The sequence below is a fragment of the Hermetia illucens genome, chromosome 1, assembly GCF_905115235.1.
Source record: "Hermetia illucens chromosome 1, iHerIll2.2.curated.20191125, whole genome shotgun sequence".
NCBI classification, from domain to species: domain Eukaryota; kingdom Metazoa; phylum Arthropoda; class Insecta; order Diptera; family Stratiomyidae; genus Hermetia; species Hermetia illucens.
In genome coordinates, this window is record NC_051849.1 from 181,024,131 (window position 1) to 181,045,024 (window position 20,894).

The 20,894-nt window shown below is 39.9% G+C and overlaps 2 protein-coding genes across 4 annotated transcripts; one reads left to right on the forward strand and one right to left on the reverse strand.

Annotated features, from left to right (window-relative positions):
* Nucleotides 1-369: 369 nt before the first annotated feature.
* LOC119653045 (etoposide-induced protein 2.4 homolog) lies at nucleotides 370-13,888 on the reverse strand. 3 transcript variants are annotated; one of them, XM_038057511.1, is made up of 5 exons: nucleotides 13,702-13,888; nucleotides 13,488-13,648; nucleotides 1,030-1,629; nucleotides 893-967; nucleotides 370-829 (listed from the first exon to the last, which is right to left on the reverse strand). In XM_038057511.1, exons 1-5 carry the CDS (start codon nucleotides 13,714-13,716, stop codon nucleotides 667-669), a joined length of 1,014 nt encoding a protein of 337 aa, XP_037913439.1. In that variant the 5' UTR covers nucleotides 13,717-13,888; the 3' UTR covers nucleotides 370-666. The 3 variants fall into 3 exon arrangements, with proteins under 3 accessions (XP_037913439.1, XP_037913457.1, XP_037913447.1); XM_038057529.1 differs by lacking the exons at nucleotides 13,488-13,648; nucleotides 13,702-13,888 and adding an exon at nucleotides 7,411-7,551; XM_038057519.1 differs by lacking the exons at nucleotides 13,488-13,648; nucleotides 13,702-13,888 and adding an exon at nucleotides 7,359-7,500.
* A 110-nt stretch (nucleotides 13,889-13,998) lies between these two features.
* On the forward strand, nucleotides 13,999-19,264 carry LOC119653059 (trafficking protein particle complex subunit 4). The gene is made up of 3 exons (XM_038057541.1): nucleotides 13,999-14,290; nucleotides 18,698-18,976; nucleotides 19,036-19,264. The coding sequence occupies exons 1-3, from the start codon at nucleotides 14,116-14,118 to the stop codon at nucleotides 19,239-19,241; spliced, it is 660 nt and encodes a 219-aa protein (XP_037913469.1). The 5' UTR covers nucleotides 13,999-14,115; the 3' UTR covers nucleotides 19,242-19,264.
* Nucleotides 19,265-20,894: the final 1,630 nt, after the last annotated feature.

The following is a 20,894-nucleotide window of genomic DNA, read 5'->3' on the forward strand; positions in this document are numbered from 1 at the left end:
GATTATGTTCGTTTGAATTGGACTCAAGCTTTTTCCTAGTGCGTATTGCGTTTCCAGAAAATTCGTCCAGCCATCATTGCTCATTGTGTGTCAGTAATTTTCGGAACAAGATCGCATGTCACGAAATGTGAGAAATTTTACTGAGTGCATAATTTGGTCGCCTTTAAGAATTACACCGCAATTCATTTGATTAAAGCAAAAGGTAGCTGCCCTACTCTCACCCAGATATCCTTCCAAGTTTTTTACTTACACGAACCCAGATTTTAGGTTCCTAGCTAGAACAGTAATATACATACCCCATTTTCTTTTCATGGTAAAATAATTTCAACTAACCATAGTTATCATAGATACGTATTTTGAACGAACAGATTAAAAAGGAAATAGATTCAATTTGTATTTTTTTTCCTTAATACATACAAAATACATATATGCTAATTTTCATTGCCGCATTCTCATTCTCATCGAATCATGATCGATTCAATAAGAGCAAATAAAAATCTTTTATTTGTTATTATAAAAAATACCTCTAAAAACAAAGTTATATATTATATCCACGAGTGATAAATTATGTACGCAGTTTGCTTCCGCCTAGTCCATTATGTACATAAATGATTTGCATGAAAAATATTGCATATTTTTTACATAGTTCCTAACACCTAGAATGCGCTACCGTGAGCTCATAGAAGAAGTGGACCTTCTCATTGGTGATGATCGCGCCGAAGTTTTCGTCACTAACTTTGTTTGCGGTGGTCTGGGTACACGGACAGATCGATTGAAAACGAGGTTGGTCAGGAAAACGACAGGTGAGAACAACTTTAATGGAAAATCACTGAAATTGGGAGAAATGATTTTAATTTTTTCGATATTCAATCAATAGCTAAACTGTTATTACCATGATCCAACAAATGGATTCGCCTCATTTCCGCTCAAGATGAATATCGGAAAAGCAATAGAAAATACACATCCGCTGAAAGAGAGAATGTTTTCATAAAAACTCTTGAAAACGAAGCATGAAATGAAACAACTTACCTAATTATGTACGAATTAGGCATTTGCGTCAAAATTGTTAAAGGCATGCCAAAACCCAAGAAATAAGGCCAATTATTCTCGATAAAACTTAATCTCTTGTGTAACTCCCAGCCCATATTGTACCACTTATACTCAAATGAATACAAGGAATATAGAAGGCTTATGTGTAAAAATGCTAGCGCTGTGCCCACATAACTAATGGGAATTAAACTCACTAGCATACTTTGAACCAGAAAGAGCACTTGCACCAGCAAACTAAAAAGCGTATCTGCGATAATTTTACTAAATGCCACAATTGGTTGTGGCCGCCCTTTCCGGAATTTGTATGCGGAGTCGGCGATGTCTTGGAACCATAAACTATTCACAATTTTACTCAGTAAGAACAGCGGCAGGACCCATATCATTTGAAAGATGATCGAAAGAAACGGATGCATCCAGCTCCACAACATCGATCCTAAACCAGATCCACTGCCGAAAATGGTTTTAAGGAGCAACTCCATAGTGGGCAATAGCCCATATTCGAAAACAACAATACTTAGCCAGAATATGCCTCCGTTCAATGCGCAGCACTGAACAACCCGCTTCATTATGTTTGGTTCCCTGGAAAAAAAAGGCGGTTATATTTCCGATGCTTAGTCAAACTTTTCTTATAATTAAGATATGAAAGCTTAACAACAACACAAGCCAATATATAGAATTACAGAGAACTGCCCAACAAGCCTAGCATTGAGTTCATCCTAGCTCGCCGAGATTTCACCGAAAACTTTCAAAAAGCTGTGCTAGACATGAATGGATCCAAGAAAACTACTAGAATAGAGCAGTTTATTTATGATGTAAACACTTTTTTTTGCACTTCTTGGACGAGTTGATACATCATCTTCGAGAAAAATATTGTGATTAAAAAATCTGCGTCGACTGGGATCCAACCTTTGCTCATTTCTCAAAGAGCCAAGCAGCTAATCTAACGGTTTGCCACTTATTTCTCTACTTGGCGTCAATAATTTAACGTAGGTCTATGTCGAGTGCTATGATTACGCAAATCATAGAGAGAGAGAGAAGCCACAGCGTATAACTTGCTATTCGGATTGGAAATTATAAGCGAAACTAAAAGCAGATACTTCTTTCTAAATCAAACATTATTAGAAACACATAAATCAACTAATCTCCTTGAATAGGTCGTATATTATTGTAGCATGCTTGGTAACTACTAGATTACGCCTACATTGCAATTAGCGGCAAGAGCAAAGTTAAGGAACCACTATACCATATGCCCAACATTCCAAAAGTGGCAACATACAGATTAGTTTCCTAGTTGCGTCCATACCTGGGACTTTACAACACATTGATATGCATGAAGGCTCTGTACGGTTGAAAGATGATACAGTCAAGGCTTGCCCTATTTCGGCCAATTCCTAGCCTACCATTGAGGAGTGACGTCCAGCTCTAACAATAATAATGGAGAAAGAAACGTCAATATTGAACTTCTAGTTTTAGCAGCAAAACGGAAAGAATTTCAAAATACAACTAATACCCATCTCAAAGGGATGGTCAAACGATAGAACAGAGGTAGGAAAACTAAACTATAGTAAAGTCTTGAGTTAATGATTACCCTATGAGACTGAAAATTCACTTCACTTCAAAGTGTTCCCTAGCTCTCGTAAAAAGCAACTAAAGAGATGGAGATTTGTGGGCTACAATTTCCAATTCTCAAATTTTCGCAGACGATGGTATCGAGACCCAAAAATGCTTGCTTGCTTCCACTTCAGCGGAAATTCCAGGGGTATGGGCTGAATATTCCGCGGTAAAGTAGTGGAAATCTAGAAAGAACTCCACCCTCTTACGGCACTGTATTATTGTATTCTGCTAAACTTGCCAGAAGGAAGCATGAATCTGGTGCTAGGCGCGCTCTCTTATCCTGGGAGCCGCTCTCTTATCCTAGGATATTTCGGTCCAGAATGAGGAACATCCCAATAGCACAGAGTTACATAACAACGGAGAGGAGTTACAGAGGAGCGGTGAGCTTTCTATGAGCAGCTGAGTTTCCCAAAGGCGACGATACAACCGTAATCGCTGGTCTAAATGCTGAAGTAGGCTCTGGTAATACCTTGTTCGAACATGTAATGGGGAAACACGATCTTAAAGGCTATAATGACAATGGTAAACGGTTCATGACTTTCTGCAGCCATGGCAAACTACCCAACATTCATCAAAGCCAAATTGGGATCAGAAATAACATTCCGAATCAAATTTACATCGAAATAGATGTAGAAATGTAACACTGATTGCAGCTATGATGAACGAAGTTGTGCACACGAATATTTTGCCTCAATCAACCGACAATGCGAAGAATATTTTTATGAAAGTCGATATCCAAATTGAGTTTGTTATGCGAAGAAGCATTAATCATGATGGACAACACCCAGGATCGTCAAAGGCGATGAAGTTAAAGAGACATTACAACGAGCAGGACTAAATTTAACGTTTTTACCTATGATAAGTCTAAGGATCTGCTCGTCCGGGTTTAAATGATGTTACACGTGATCGTATTCTTTTTAGATTATGTAATAGTGTAATAATCTTGTTAATGTGCCAGCCGAATGTGTTAAATATGGGGGCGACAACTGATGCTCAAGATGTGGGACAGCGAATTACTGCCTGACGACTGACAACGAAGCCCTATCTGCCCCATACATAAAAAGAGAAATATCACACAGTGCAGCAATTATAGATGTATCACTTTGCTAAATACTTTCTTGTTAAGCCGGATAGCCCCATACGCCCAGAACGCCATTGGCCAATACAAGAAAGGCTTCACTCCAGACAACTAGGCAAATCAGCAACAGATCAGATTTTCTCTCTGCAGCAAGCGATGAAAAAACTGTTAGTATATGGCCACCAGTTGCACCGTCTTTTCATCGAAATCAATGCGTCTATGATAGCATAGCCAAGTTAAAACGATATTCGAGAATTCGGTATCCGAAGGAAATTGATAAGACTGATTAGGCTGACCTTGACCAATGAATGAGGCCAGATAAAAACAGCAGGATCACTCACCATGGGGATACCCTATCATGCATGCTCTTTGAACTGGCCCTGAGAAAAGTGATACACGATACAGATGTTAATGCAAGTGACACCATCCTCTTCAAGCCCATCCAACTTCTGGCCTATGCTGACGATATTAACATTATGCGAAGAACAATGCGAAGTATACAGTCTAGCTTCACGCAGGTGAATCAGGCGGCGTAAGATCTTGGACTGCGCATTAATGAAGGCAAGACGAAGTACATGGTGGCAACGTGATCACCCAAAACGTGAAATGCAAAACTTTTACTTTCCATAACTTTGTTAATATTGGATTGCATTCAAATTTTTCAAAATTATGTATTGTATAATTTTGTAGTTCTAGGATGCGGGTAGGGAGCATTTTTTTTGTTAAATATAACATAACATACCATGATCAACTTTATTTGTGCAGATAACAGAATTGCATGTATTTTGAGACCAGATTTCGTATAGATGCATCACTGTGATCTTTTCCAGATTTTTTAATTGGATACGTTCTAAGAACAAGGCTTTTTTCATTTTTTGCGGCACATGTTTTGAACCCTCACTCTCCTGCGTTTCATCCGATCATCAAATAAAATCATTTTCGAAATGTAATAATCGAGCCCTTCCTTTGGCCACACGACCATATTCTGTAAAAAAAAATGTACGCGCTTCTTTGGCATATATGGGGAGCCCCTCTTTAAACTGAGCACAAACTCTTGCCACTTGTTATATGAAAAGGGATTCAGACCATACCTTCTCACCAAATTTCGTGACAATCGGTTTAACTATTTTCGAGTAAATCAGGTGTGACAGACAGACATGGAATCGATTTTAATAACGTTTTGTTTTACACGAAACCTTAAAAACTGTTTCGCTAGAAACGTCTCAACCTTTTATTGCACAAGGCAATGATCTTGACTCCCTTATGTATTCCTCGGAGATCTGGGTTCTTAGCAAAAAAAATGCAAACTCTTGGCTGCACTTGAGAGAAAACTCTCGGAAGAATTTTTGGCCTCTATATGCGGGACGATTCTAATACTATGAATTGTCTTTCTAAACAACACAACTAACAAATTAACAAGAATCATATTCTCAGTGTTAGAATCGCGTTAGAACACTATCTCATTACCGGGAATTGTATCTGTCGGCGGACACCGCTCCCCTTTCATTCTCGGCAAGTCTCTTTCTGCTTATCAAGGACGTGCAAAAACTCTTCAATCCGGCGAAACAAACCGGGGACTGACAGAGGTACAAAACAATACTGAAAACGTATAGCAAAACGATCAGGGAAGCAAAACGAAACGAAGCTTCAAAGAAGTCTGTAAGGGAATAGAACAACACAGACAGAAGCATCCAGGCTATATAAAGCTATAGCCAAAGACAAAGCAATATCTTCTGTCTATTTAAACAAGGAAGATGGGACATTTACCGAGAATGAGGAAGACAAAATACGTCTGCTTCTGAAAACTCATTTCCCGAGGTTCTACCCCACGGACGAAAGGCGATAATATTCTGCCTGACACCGCAACAACGAAAAAGAAAGATAGAAAGAAGAACTGGAAACTAACGAAATAGGTATGCTCGGAAACTAGAGTAAGATGGGCAGTGGGAATCTTAAAAATAATAAAATCACCCAGCACTACTCCAGAGACGTATTGAAATTAGCTTAGGATCTCTCCTACGAGTAATAAGGGGCAGCATAGCCTTGGGATATATACCAAGGGCATAAGGACGGGCTAACGATATCGACATCATGAGAAGAATGACCCGAGACGTACAAATTGCGTTCATCCGGATCGAGCAGGCGGCGTGAGATCTTGAGCTGTACATCAATGAAGGCAAGACAAAATACATGGTAGCAACGTCAGTACGTTGATGATGAAGATAAGGGACGGGCAAGAGTATTCCGAAAGGGATTAAAAAGGATCATTTTTACCCTAATTCTCTCAGATTTCTCTCATTTTTGGACATGGATGGAGCGTTCGATACCACATCGCACACAGAGATACGAGATGCCCGAAATCGTAAGGAAGTAGGAAACATTTTGGCTTTTAGGATGGGCAGAATGTTAGAGAGTAAGCAAATAGAAGTGGCGACAGGTACAAATTCTATTGCCATGAACACTACTCAAGGCTGTTCACAAGGTGGGGTATTATCACCATTAAGTGGAGCATGGTAGATGATGAACTTTTAGGAGAGCTAAAAAACACTGGAATACAGCTCCAGGGTTACGCTGTCGATATTGTTGTAACCTATAGGGGCAATTATGAGGATACCCTATATGACAGAATCCAAACCGGACGAAGAATCACTAGTAACTGGTACTGGAAGGCATTCCTGTGCATCAATCCAACAAGACCAAAGCATATGTCGCGCATATGCTGCACTGGATATACACTGCAATAGTAAGGCCAATGATAAACTTGGCACAACAGCCAAGAAGCTACGCAACCTTCAAAGACTGGCTAGCGTGTGTATCAGTGGCGCAATGAGAACTTGCCCAAAAGCATCCTTAAAGGTTCTTTTGAGATTACCTCCTCTTCATCTGCAATGCAGGCAAGGAGGGCGATCTTCAGAATGTCCGGGAATACCAGTGAGGTGGTGAGCTGCCTAAATCGAAGGAAAATCGATATTCTCTCTTGGCGAGATCCCGAATTACTGACCCCAATGGATAACATAACAAAAAGTGTTCACTTCAGTAAGAAGTTTGAAACACGTTGGAGCAACAGAGCAAACTAGGAGAGCGTGGCATTGACATACGGCTTAAACCAGCAAATGATTACCTGGTACACTGACGAATCCCTTACAGCAGAAGGAGCAGGTGCCAGTATTATTTGTTCAAGGAAAACGAATTTTGAACCAATGGGTAAGCACAGCAGAATATTTCACGCGGAAGATGTGCCTCCTGGAACCTCGAAAAAATCCATAGGGAGTAGAACACCGCTATTCTAACCGACAGAGAAGTGATTGTTAAGGTTTTTAGGGTAAATTACAAACTGGTATGGGGATGCCTTAACAAACTGAACATGGTCGGTCTGGATACTCTGGGTTCCATCCCACATAAGATTAGAAGGCAATGAAGTAGCGGACGAGCTGGCCAAGAAAGGAGCAGCGACGCCGATATACGGGCCAGCTGTGGAGTAAGAAATGAATTCATGCCCGCGACATTAAAAAGTGAAGAGGAACGGCTGAGGGAACTTTACCAAATCAGTTCAGGGTGCTCATAGGGAGATAGGATCTCAAGCGCTCGAAAGATTGTTTAAACCAAGAATACTAACTGGTCACTGTATGCTTAACTGCTGCGTGGGGAAGCTAAGGATATCTACGTACACTGTAATGTCACACGCGTTTCTGCCACTTGAAACTCTTAATGTAGTGATTATCACATCGAAAATAAATTGCGGTGATTATATTCCTATCGGAAAACGAAACTTTCTTCCCATTCCCAAGCGCTTTGGACGTATTCTTTTGATTTACCGGAAAAACGACGCCACTATCTACTGTAGCCATGTGACTAAAACTTGATTTCAATAAAAACGAATAAGTGTACGCAGCTCGTGGGCACCATCTCCTAACTGTAACTTTATAGAAAACATCTGAGAAAGTCTTGTGTGCAAAATTTACCCAAGCTTTAAGAAGTATGAGTCAGTTGATGAATTCAAAGCTTTCATATTCACAGCATAGGTAGATTTTGCCAAAATTTGCTATAAAATCTAGTTGGCTCCTTAAAAGATGGTATATTTACATTGATTGGGAATCATTGAAGTCAAATTGACCATTAAATATTTTAATTATTCTTTTCTGTTATTGTTGAATTCTATTGTAAAAAAATCGGTTCTTTAAAGTGGACATAAACTTTTGTCAGATCCGAATTTTTAGTCGAAATCATATAAAAATGTATGTACAGAGGTTTTTCAAAATGCTTTAAAACTTAAAAATATTTTCATTCTTCAAAACAAAATCTTTGAAATTTCGAGGTGGACGTAAATTTTTATCGCGCAGTGTATAATCAGTAAAGGGGCACAATAATTCTTTTAGGAGGCAGTGCGACTTCCCTTGACAATGTTATTATTTTGCTCGTCAGGAACACCATCACGCGGAACCATACGTCCAGCGGCCCACACATTACTGTTTCCCTAGCGTTTCACGGGAAAGCTAATCTGCCCCAACTTGTCCAAAATGGTAGTGATCGCACGATCTGAAATTGAACCTTAATCGAAACTATCACTGTTATGGCCAACGACCTGCCAAAAACTAAGCAATGTAGGTATCTTATAGCGATGCCATCAACTAAAGGTGAACTACGTTATGAAATAGTCTTCTTTACGATCGACGCATGAACAACCATCTCAAATAAAAAAACAATATCGAAGCGTTGGTTGTCTTAGCGTTCCCAAAGTATCGAGTGCTGTGGTAGAACACGGTCTGGTCAAGTCCGAAACGAGGACATCCACTATCAAACTGGGGTTGACCCCTTCATCAAAAAAAAATTCCACGAGAGACTTCGATGGTTTGGGCACGTAATACTTTTTGTGGAAGACTTTCTAGCTAAGAGTGGTCTGAACATTGAAGTCGATATTAAACGACCAAAAAAAACTGACCGGAGCAGCGATAGCTTGATACTCTAGTTGCTGATTTGAGACCGTCTCAACTTTACTCGAACTAAATTAATGTTCAAGAAAAGTGAGGAATCTGATTGAGTAAAACCGACCCAGCAACCGAAACGCACAAAAGCCAACGAAGAAAGTGAAAATGCTTTAAAATGTAAATATTTATGTCAAGCTCATTAACTCGAACAATACGTATCAGATTATAAGCCCTGAGGGCTGGTTCACTGCTCTATTCTTATTTAGAAATACACGATCAGCGAGTAAAAGGAAAAAGAGGATATCGTATGATCGGCTGGAGTGTCGATTGTTCGGATCGTATATGCTAGATTGAATGTGCTTTTCTCGAATTTTAAATTAATTCATACGACAAGCACTTGGAGTGCAGCTTATGTGTCAAGGTTCAAAGCATATATTCACCCAAAAAATCCTCGAAGTTTCGCATCAACCGCAAGTTACATTGGAAAAATGAATGCAAAGTCATCGTCAACGGCGCAACAACCGGAATCCGGTCTAGGCCTGCCTTAATAAGGGACTCCAGACATCCCGGTTTTGCGCCGAGGTTCACCAATTCGATAACCCTAAAATCTATCTGGCGTCCTGGGCTACGCCATCGTTCCATCTTAGGCAGGGTCTGCTTCTTTTTCTTTTTCTACCATAGATATTGCCCTTATAGACTTTCCGGGTGGGATCATCCTCATCCATACGGATTAAGCGACCCGCTCACCGTAGCCCATTGAACCGGATTTTATCCACAACCGGACGGTCATGGTATCGCTCATAGATTTCGTCATTGTGTAGGCTACGGAATCATCCATCCTCATGTAGGGGGCCAAAAATTCTTCGAAGGATTCTTCTCTCGAATGCAGCCAAGAGTTCGCAATTCTTCTTGCTAAGAACCCAAGTTTCCGAGGAATACATGAGGACTGGCAAGATCATTGTCTTGTACAGTAAGAGTTTTGACCCTACGGTGAGACGTTTCGAGCGGAACAGTTTTTGTAAGCTGGAATAGGCTCTTTTGGCTGACAACAACCGTGCGCGGATTTCATCATCGTAGCTGTTATCGGTTGTGATTTTCGACCCTAGATAGAAATTGTAAACCGTCTCAAAGTTGTATTCTCCTAACCTTATTCTTCCTATTTGACCAGTGCGTTTTGATGTTGTTGGTTGGTTGGTCTGCGGTACTGACGTTGCCACCATATATTTTGTCTTGCCTTCATTGATGTGCAGCCCAAGATTTCGCGCCGCTTGCTCGATCTGAATGAAGGTAGTTTGTACGTCTCGGGTGGTTCTTCCCATGATGTCGATATCCTCAGCATAGGCCAGTAGTTGGGTGGACACGGAAAGGAAGCCTGGGAGAACCAACAGATCTGTGAACTCGAAAAGTGCATGGAGCAACCGCACCAGTCGCGGAAGTTTTACCAACACTTCGTTTTCATCCTGCTGAGACAAAGAGGGAAATCTGATTTCCGACAGAATGGACATATTGGAGCGATGGGTTGAGTACTTTGATGAAATACTGAACGACCAGAACATCGTCGAGTTGGAGGTCCCGCCAACTAAAGACGACGGACAAATACTGCTTCCCCCATGTATAGAAGAAACAGTTCGTGCAATTCATTGGCTTGAAAATCATAAGTCGTCAGGAACCGATGGAATTACAGCCGAATTGGTTAAATATGGAGACGACCAATTTCACCAAGTGGTTCATCAACTTGTGCTCAAGGTGTGAGACAGCGAATCTATGCCTGACGACTGGCAAAGAGGCATTATCTGTCTCATACATAAAAAGGAAGATATCACGCAGTGTAGCAATTATAGAGGTATCACGTTGCTGAGTATCATCTATAAGATATTCTCCGCTATCTTGCTAGGACGGATAGTCCTATACGCTCAGAACATCATTGGCCCATACCAAGGAGGCTTCACTCCAGGCAAATCAGCAACAGATCAGATTTTCTCTCTGCGGCAAGCGATGGAAAAACTGTTGGAATATGGACAACAGTTGCACCACATGTTCATCGACTTTAAAGCCGCCTATGACAGCATAGCCAGGGTAAAACTGTACACGGCCATGAGAGAATTCGGTACCCCGACGAAATTAACGAGACTGACTAGGCTGACCCTGATCAATGTGCGAGGCCAGATAAAAGCAGCAGGATCACTCTCAAGACCATTCGACATCAACAACGGTCTACAACAAGGGGATGCGCTATCATGCGTCCTCTTTAACCTGGCCCTCGAGAAAGTGATCCGTGATGGTGATGTAAATTCAAGATGTACAATCATCTTTAAGTCCACCCAACTACTGACCTATGCTGACAATACCGACATCATGGGAAGAACCACCCGAGACGTACAAACTGCCTTCATCCAGATCGAGCAGGCGACGCAAGATTTTGGGCTGCACATCAATTAAGGCAAGACAAAATATATGGTGGCAACGTCAGCACCGCAGACCAACCAAAAAACAACATCAAACCGCACTGATCAAACAGAAAGAATAAGGATAGGAGAATACAACTTTGAGACGGTTGACAATTTCTATCTAGGGTCGAAAATCACAACCGATAACAGCTACGATGATGAAATCCGCGCACGGTTGTTGTCAGCCAACAGAGCCTATTTTAGCTTACAAAAACTGTTCCGCTCGAAGCGTCTTACCATAGGATCAAAACTCTTACTGTACAAGACTATGATATTGCCAGTCCTCATGTATTCCTCGGAAACTTGGGTTCTTAGCAAGAAAAATTGCGAACTCTTGGCTGCGTTCGAGAGAAGAATCCTTCGAAGAATTTTTGGCCCGCTACATGAGAATGGACGATTCCGTAGCCTACACAATGACGAAATCTATGAGCGATACCATGACCGTTCGGTTGTGGATAAAATCCGGCTCAATAGGTTATGGTGGGCGGGTCACTTAATCCGTATGGAGGAAGATGATCCCACCCGGAAAGTCTATAAGGGCAATATCTATGGTAGAAAAAGCAAACGAGGCAGACCCTGCCTAAGATGGAGCAATGGCGTAGCCCAGGACGCCAGACAGCTTTTAGAGATATCGAATTGGTGAACCTCGGCGCAAAACCGGGATGTCTGGAGTTCCTTATTAAGGCAGGCCTAGACCAGATACCGATTGTTGCGCCGTTGATGATGATGATGATTAACTCAAACAATGCGTATCAGATTATAAGCCCCGAGGGCTTTTTCACTATTCTATTCTCATTTTGAAATACACGATCAGCGAGTAAAATAAAAAAGAGAATATCGTATGATCTACTGGAGTGTCGATTGTTCGGATCGTATATGCTAGATTGAATGTGCTTTTCTCGAATTTTAAATTAATTCATACGACAAGCACTTGGAGCGCAGCTTATGTGTCAAGGTTCAAAGCATATATTCACCCAAAAAATTCTCGTAGTTTCGCATCAACCGCAAATTAAATGGGAATGGAAAAACGCATGCAAAGATACAACAAACGTGATTTAGATTGCTGATCGCAGTTCCTTTGGTAAAATTACAGACGAGAAATCCAAGTATTGATTTTTGACACGTTCACCCAAGCGACAGGATCAACCGAAATTAAAAAAAAAAGATTTTGACATGTGTGTGAGACTATTATCATCACAAGCTAAAACAACGAACTGCAGTGAAGAAATAGCCAATTCTCTATAAGCTTTGGATGGTGGAAAAATTGGGAAAGAAAGTATTGATAAAGTCGATTAAGATCTATGGAAAGCCATTAGAGAAAACCGCATAGCCTTGCAGCATTCAACAATATTACCTGGAGATTATCAATCGATCCAACGTTTTTGAACCGAAACTAGAGCCATGCAATTCCCCGACTCATTAATTAACACATGTTCCCTTGACCTATTTATGTATTATGTCGTATTCCAGAGAATTAATTTTAATCCTTGAAGTAACTACCCTCTTTTGAATAGAGTGGACCCTTGAGCCGACCTTTGGCAGAAACCAATCCAGAGAGGGTAGCAATGAAAACGATCAAAATACGAACTTGACCTGTGCCCCACGCAATCCTACATACCTGATCCAATGCATATTTCCCTACCTGGATAAAAGATTAAAGGCTTAACACCAGAAAACAAAATAGTAACATAGATAATGCTTACTTCGGTCAAAAAGGTTCGAAAAATTCAAGGATAATTTCAGACATAGGTAAAATATCTCCTTTGACTAGATCAATGTAACCAAATGCACTAAAATGGTGACATCAGCTCAGTCAGCCGTAAGTGTTAATAAAACTTCATTTGCTTCAGTAAATTCCATAATTATAATGGGAAGATGACCTTAAGACCTTCAGTCAAATTTTTCGAGCATTAAAATAAACAACGTATCTTCAAACTGATTTGGAAAATGACGCAACTTTAAAGCTACGCATATTTCAGGGTACAATGTCGAGCAATTCTTCAAAATTTACTAAGAATTAACAAAGCCGCCTCAAACATTATGTTGTAAAGAAGCTTCAGCCGGGGATTGGAGCGTACCCAGTTTCTGATAAAAATAGACGATACTGGGTGGTGGAGTGATAAAATAGATACCTCCAGGGATGCTCGAAAAGTGAAGCAATGCGTTGAAGGAAAAAAACGAATTACACGTAAAAGCAACTTTAAATCGAAATGTGTCCAAGCTCTGCAATTACATCATCTAATTCAAGCATGACACGATCCATCAGCAGAAAATACCCCATCGAACAGAGTCAAAATAGAATCAACACAACCGGCCCGGGACGAAAAAATTAGAATTCAAATGGCGTCGTACCAAAATAAATTCAAAACTTACTCTGATCTCTGCTGAACATTGTTTCCCGGTCTTCTGCTTTGGTTCACCGAATCATTCGTGTTGCCTACTGGCTTCTTGTTCATTTCACGATCCAGATAGAAAACTATAACGATCCCCTTAACGCTATCGTAGACTCCCTGGAGCAGTCCATATGTTATTCCCTGAAAAACAAGCGTGAAATCATTCTCCAATAGAAGTTCAGGACAGAAATTACCTTTGCAGTCTCCATTCTCTAACTAGATATATTACAACCTATACCGTTCAGGATCACTATTCAACCGTGCCAGTTTGCCAAATCAAAACATTTTCACTCCACACTTCGCGCTACACAAAGATCAAAGTTTTACCAAACAGCTGATGATTGTTAGCTGTCCACGGACAAAGTGAAAGGAACAAAAAGAGAATGACAATACAATACTTTAGTACACGCACGAGAGCCGCTGTAAATATCCCGGTTGAAGTTGACATTTTCAACTTCTCCTCACACCATCCTTCGCTTTCAATTTTTTTTATTCATTTGTCATAAGTGACAATTCTCATGTCATCATAAAAATATATAAACACCTACTTTTCCAAGGGAGTTTCGGACTATAGAAGACGCAGTAATCAGAAGAATTTAATTAACAAAATGATTATTTACGGTGTCTACATCGTTAGTAAATCGGGAGGGCTCATATTCAACCACGATCACAATATACCACGAATAGAGAACGAGAAAACATTCAGTTATCCAATTGATCTGGTGCTCGATTATGATCCAAAGAAAGTGTCAGTGGTTTTCGGACAAAAAGACGGAATAAATGGTAAATAGTCGAATCTACTTGACCGTTTGTATATATGATCTATGTCCTGACAGGAGTGGTAGTAATGACTAAAATCGTAGGAAAATATGAAATATGTCTTAGCAGTTTAATATGTGGTTTTCCATTTTTCTGGAATTATAATGTGAATTGGGCAAATGTCAATGCGATTCTGGATAAAGATATTATTCCTAACAAAAAAGCTACTATCAATCAATGGAGAACTGTGTAATGAAATTGCTCCAGGCATTAACGCAACCTGGATGAAGTGGCATTCCACAACTGGTGTTATTTGTGATCGATGTATCAGCGAATGTCTCAAATCCAAACATTTACCGCAATGTCGTCCGTCTACCGCTTTCTATAGTTCTGAGTGTTGGCCGAATATAAAAGACAATGAACGGCGTCTTGCTGTAATAAAGACGAAGATGTTGCTTTGGACTAGTGGCGTGACACATTTTGATCACATCCGAAATGAGAATATCCACGATTAATAGGGGGTGGAACCGTTCGTAGAGAACTGCGAGTGAGGCGGTCAATTTCTAAAAGCTGGTAATATAATATTAGTAAGTTTATTTGAGGAGATATCGGAATAGCGCATCTTTCGAGGCTTAAATTTCACATAAGTGTTTTACACAAAACCTTAAAAAAGACTAGATAGAAGTAGATTCTTCATAAATGCGACTCTAATATTTCACGCGAATGTCAATTATTCTCGTTAATTATGACGTCAACATCTTATTTGCATGGCTTTAGAAGCAGTAAATTCGCGCAAAATTGCTAAGTTTTAACTGCTATAACTTTGGTGTTAATGGCCAGATTTCCATGAAATTTGGCATGTATATGCAAAATGTGGGCCTCTATGCTGGTGCAATTTGGTAGTCCTATGATGAATTTAAGGGGGATTCTTCAGTAAATTTTTAAAAGTTGATTATATACTATTAGAAAATTTATTTGAGCAGATATAGGAATAGGCCTAGATTTCAACTAAACGCACTTTCCTGATTTTTTTTGAATTTTTGGGTTGGGTAGTTGCCGAAAATGAGTCCTGTCTCACTCTAGCTGCGTACATTTTGACTCCTTACTCAAGCACATAAATTTATGTCACTCGCTGTATGCGTGGGATTTCATAGTTCCCATCTGTCCACAAAATTTCGTTCGGATTGGTTTAGCCATATGGGAGAAAAGTTCGTGTGACAGACAGACAGACAGCAAATCGATTTTAATAAGGTTTTGTTTTACACAAAACCTTAAAAAAGAAGATAGCAAAAAATCACAGACACCCAAAAAGCCTGCACTCTTCTGGAGAAGCAAGCCATCAGAGTCATCATTGCTGAGAATGTTCTATGGGTGGAGCAGAATAAAATCAAGGAAGGCTGGCAAGAGGAATACCAGGCAACGTCGAGATTAAAAGGCAAAGATTTCGCGGCAATCTTTCCGGAACTGCCCATTAAAATATCGGCTTTCATCTCAACAAATAGTATACCAATAGGCTTTACTCAAACCATGTCTACAGCAAACCTTTCCTTCGGAAGATTGGTAAAATCAACAATGACAATTGCCTAAAGTGTGGCATTCAGGAAACAATAAACCAAGTACACGTGTTACAACTGTTCGGAAAGGCTTCGACACAGTTGTGCTTGCAAGTGTTGGCACAAAACGTATTGAGTTGAGTTATCTAACCTACAACGAGCCTAGCAACGCAGGGCCCAGTGCACAAAAACCGAGTGACAGCTAACATACATAGATCGACGGCCTGCTCAATTTTCGTCCCCACGTACGATCACCATGGGCCGAACCAGAGAACTTAGCTCTCTTTGTTAGCCTGCCGGGCCCACAGTTAGATACTAGACAGCTACCACACTCCCTCTTGCCCCTCAAGGGGGGAAATCAGTGCGAGTACGCAGGATTTCAAATTGTTTTGCCCTTGAGCATGAGCGAGATGTAACGAAAATCCGATCAGCTGTGTTCGACATACTGCCCGGACTTGCCAATGTATTGGTGAGATCGGTAAGTTTTTGCTTATGTATAAGTGAATACGTGAAACAACTTTTTGCCAAATGGGTGAGCACGCCGCAGTACTAGAATAGCAAAAGCTCACCGATCTCTCTCTTACCAATACGATTTGACGAAGATTATGCCTTTTTCTTGTTTAGCGTCTATGATGTGTACAGATAAGCTTCTACAAGCACATTCGCAAGTGGGGTCACTTTAGTGTGGGTACTGCCTATAGTAGATCTACTGTGGCCGGGACGTCGTGGAACAACTTAAATCTACACAACAACCCTTAGACAAACATTACCTATATATCAATATTTCTTACGTACCCCCATCCCCTCTCCGATGACACCAGTTATAGTGATGTATATGAAACTATTTCTTCATTCGTCATCACTACCTTGAGCGAGGAAGACAAAATTATTGTCTTTGGGACTTTAATGGTCCGAGCAAGATTTTTTGCCTACGAAAACAATAACCGCTTTCTTCCAGTCAATCTCCTCGACACAACCGACTTTAACATGATCACTACAATCTGTACAACTTTTATGACGGAGTAGAGGTTATTCCGACTATTGACGCCGAGAATTTTTTCTCCAACACCTTCATCACTCTGCCCTCACAGTTGGAAGCTAGTGACCACAAGATTCGAGAAACACATAACAGAGTGCACCAAACGAAAAAGCGATGACCCTCAAAACATCAAGTAGCAAGGCATATGGTGGAAGAGGGACATACCGTAACGATGGACAATGTGGATGTTATCAAACGGGTCCGGAAAACACACCTTTTGGATGCAGCGGAAAGCATATGTATGATACATATGAACAGAGGCAGGTAACCTTAAATCACGATGAAGGAAACTGCGCAATGGCCTTCGTAAAAAAGGTATGCAGCAGGTGATAAAAAATAGCGGAAAAAATGGGGAGGATGGGAAAAATAAAAAACAATTACAGAGTAATTAGTAGAGTTAAAAGTTACGGTATAAACAGGGGTAGTTTAAGACAGATTAATTAATTAGGAAGGAGGCATGTGGTTTCCGAAACAATTGTATGCGGAAGGAAAATAAAAATATTTACAGTATAAGGAACAATACCTAGTTCTTTTCTTAATTTATATATTAACTGTAAACAAAGCGTGGACATTAATTTCAACTATGAATCCTTCCGTAAACTGAGTCTAATGAAATTGTATTTGATTATATAAATACTGACTATAAAAGCATTAGAGGGTCTTGATGACTCCGTATCTTCTTTCTATGGGATAAATGTTGGCGCTGTTAATGGACTTGAACCTTAGCTAGACATAAATCTACGGCATTTAAGAAACCAAGGAAGCAAACTCCACAACGCTATTAAAAGTGATACCAACATCAACACAAATCTTAAAAAGAAGTACGCTGAACTAGCCAAAGAATTCTCCACAAAATCAGAAAATCATCACTGACCGGAAAAAATTCTTTAACTTCGTTAATATGAAACAAAAACAGTTTTTCCTGATTCCATGCTCAAAGGGACAATTACCTCTACTTATATATATGGTTGCCATTCACCCTTTGGTGGGGTATAGCGCGTCAACCACACCTACGCGCGATCGTTCGCGATTACCTAAAACGCGCTTCAGCTCCCTTCACGACTGCCCGAGACGCTCGCAAAACTCCTCTATTGTTCTGCGCTAAGTGTCCTTGGAGCGACCCGCTCATGGACCATCTTGGAAGAGTGGATTCTACTGCAATTGTGTGACCTATCCACTGCCACTTTCGTCTTCCAATCACAGTGCGTACGAGATTTTGCACAATCATATGTCGCCCTGATAATAGCAATTAGTTTCCCCAGAATGCCCCTTCTGAGTAAAGCACTCCAGATGCACATCCTGTTCGCACTATTGAAAGCATTGTCGAAATCGATGAAGAGCAGGTGAACCGAAAATCTAATTTCTGCGCACTGTTCTAAAATGTTCCGTAGGGTGTTGATGTGGTCAATGCAGGAGGATCCGGAGCGGAAACCAGCCTGCTCTTTATTGATCAAGCTTTCGAGAAGTTCTTTGAGGTGTTCCAGGATTATTCTAGCTATTATCTTTGCGACGGCACAGAGCATGTAAATACCCCTCTAATTGTCACACTTAAAACGGGTCCCCTTCTTATATAAATAATATATATAAAAAGGTGCAATTACCACCTCTAGCCATTTTCGGTCACGCTGCTCCCAGGGCGAAGGTGAGGCAGCGTCTGATAACTTCCCTCTGCACTCGACGAAACCGTCAGTCATTATTTTTGATTTTTTTCCATTTTCTGATAATTTTATTGGCTTTATTATTAAAGACTACACTTTATATAATTCTCATTATATCGTATAATTTGGAACATTTACAAATTTGCGGAATATACTATTTTCCATTTAATTTTTTACACAGTCGGACATGTCCTCGTATCCATCAATGGGATAATGGCAAACGGGGGAACACTTGAAGATGGCCGAGACGTAAAAGCAGTCATAGAAGACGCCAACAATTATCCACTAAATTTGAAATTTAGTCGGCCCAGGATGACAACGAATGAAAAGATTTTCCTAGCCAGTATGTTCTACCCGCTATTTGCAATCGCTAGTCAATTGAGTCCTGAACCGAAGAGTTCAGGTATTGAAGTGCTTGAGGCCGATACTTTTACTCTACATTGCTTTCAGACCTTAACGGGTAAGTGTGTTTGAGCGTCTTAGCTTGGTAGAAATCTTATTTTTTTATCTCATTGGCAGGTGTTAAATTCATGGTCATTGCAGAACCTCACCAAACTGGATTGGATATTTTATTAAGACGAATTTATGAGTTGTATTCGGATTATGTTCTCAAAAATCCGTTTTATTCGCTAGAAATGCCAATAAGATGTGAATTGTTTGATAATAAGTTACAAGCTTTGTTAGAACAAGTTGAAAAAGGTACGACTGCATTAATTGAGAAATAATGATAAAATTACTACACATTGAAGTTTGCCTGTTTTTATTATCACGACAAATCTGCTTTCACTAAACCTATGAGCAATGATTAAATTAAATATTTTGATAGCTAATGCTGGAAGTTGTTCACTCTTACTTTTTGTTTAAATTTGAAAGAGAAATGTTTTGTCTACGTAATTCAAGAAAAATATCCTGGTGGTAATATACTGAGTCCTCCAAAAAAATATCGTAAATATTTTTAGAGATTTTGCCCCAAAAGGAATATGCGCAACAACAAAAAAAGTACTTTTCTCCTAATAGGTACGGTCCGTCATTAATTAAATGCGAACTCAAGACCACTAACTTAATAAAAAGTTTTAAAGTTGACAATAGTTGTGACACATGCAGCAGATTGTTAAAATAGAGAATATAGTAGTTAGAGTTTGAGGAATGTGTTAAAATCTCCATTAGTATTGATGGGTTTATTAGCAAAAGATGAATGAGAAGGGAACGAAGTTCAAACAGATAGAAAGATCGAAATGGCTAAGAAGTTTGCTAAAAGTAACATTAAAAAACTCAGGTAGGACGATATCGACTAACCAATTTTGAATGAGGTCGAAGATCTGCAACAATAGTGTATCTTATTTTGTCTTCCCGAAAATAGAGAAAATTCTACAGCGGTGAAATATATTACACTCCAAGTTCCCCATTTTAATGAATTTCCTGACTTCCTCAGGACACCGCAGGAAGTCGGCACTGAAACATAGTTGGTTGGTTTCTTATGCAAATGAATTTTTAACCTGAATTTAGACCAAACGAATTTGCCGTATTATCATACGTGGGGAGTGTTAGATTCTTGATCTGGAATGCTTACGTTTTAAGCCCCTGTGAACTCACTATATCAACAGCTCACACAGCATTATTATGAACAATGCTTTCTAATATAAAATAATAAACACTATTATCATTTACAATGCAATAGCGCATTACTCTGGGTTGACACGCAACTCAGATGAAGAATTATTGATAAAGCGACAGTGGATAGCTCACATATAAACTACTGACTTAACTGCAGCTGAACGAACAGAAGGATACCTGGTGTGCAGTTAAGTAAATAGCTAAAAAATTGGAAGTGAGTGATCGGCTACAAAGTTTAAGTTGTGAAAGTGCAGCATTCAATAATGAGTTCTGAAAAAAAATACAATAAGTACGTTTGTGAATATAATTTCACATAGAGTTACATTTTACATACTTAGGGATTAAGCCTTTTACCCGAAAATCCTCTTACTTTGTATATAATGGAGTATGTTGTATATATTAGACATATTGTTGAAGTAGGCATATAATTTAGAAAACGAATTGGTTCGTAATTTGCTAACTGAATGTGACGGTATCGTTGGATACTCCTTGTTTTGCATATCGACGATGCATCGCTTCGAAGACTAAAGGCAAACTCCAAATACGAGCTCAAGAACTTTGGCTCAAACTCCTACTTACTCTGCGAGACCTCAGTCAACGGACCCATGCCATTCATTCCTGTAATACCTCTGATTGGCATTACGACACAATCATGTGCCGAGGCCCTCCGTTGAGAATGGATCCCGCGGTATACCAGCTGTAATCATCGCGGACCAAAGAGTGCAGTTGAGTTTACTCTTTTCTCGGAATTAAGCAAGCTCTTT

Excerpts from the sequence above, each read along its gene's own strand:
- LOC119653045 (XM_038057511.1), bottom strand. Across the intron at positions 1,630-13,487 it reads AATGTTCAGCAGAGATCAGA|GGAACCAAACATAATGAAGC; the intron begins GTAAGTTTTGAA and ends TTTTTTTTCCAG. Across the intron at positions 968-1,029 it reads CCTAATTCGTACATAATTAG|CGGATGTGTATTTTCTATTG; the intron begins GTAAGTTGTTTC and ends TCTCTCTTTCAG.
- LOC119653059 (XM_038057541.1), top strand. The coding sequence starts at position 14,116 with ATGATTATTTACGGTGTCTACATCGTTAGTAAATCGGGAGGGCTCATA. Across the intron at positions 14,291-18,697 it reads ACAAAAAGACGGAATAAATG|TCGGACATGTCCTCGTATCC; the intron begins GTAAATAGTCGA and ends TTTTTTACACAG. Across the intron at positions 18,977-19,035 it reads TTGCTTTCAGACCTTAACGG|GTGTTAAATTCATGGTCATT; the intron begins GTAAGTGTGTTT and ends TCTCATTGGCAG.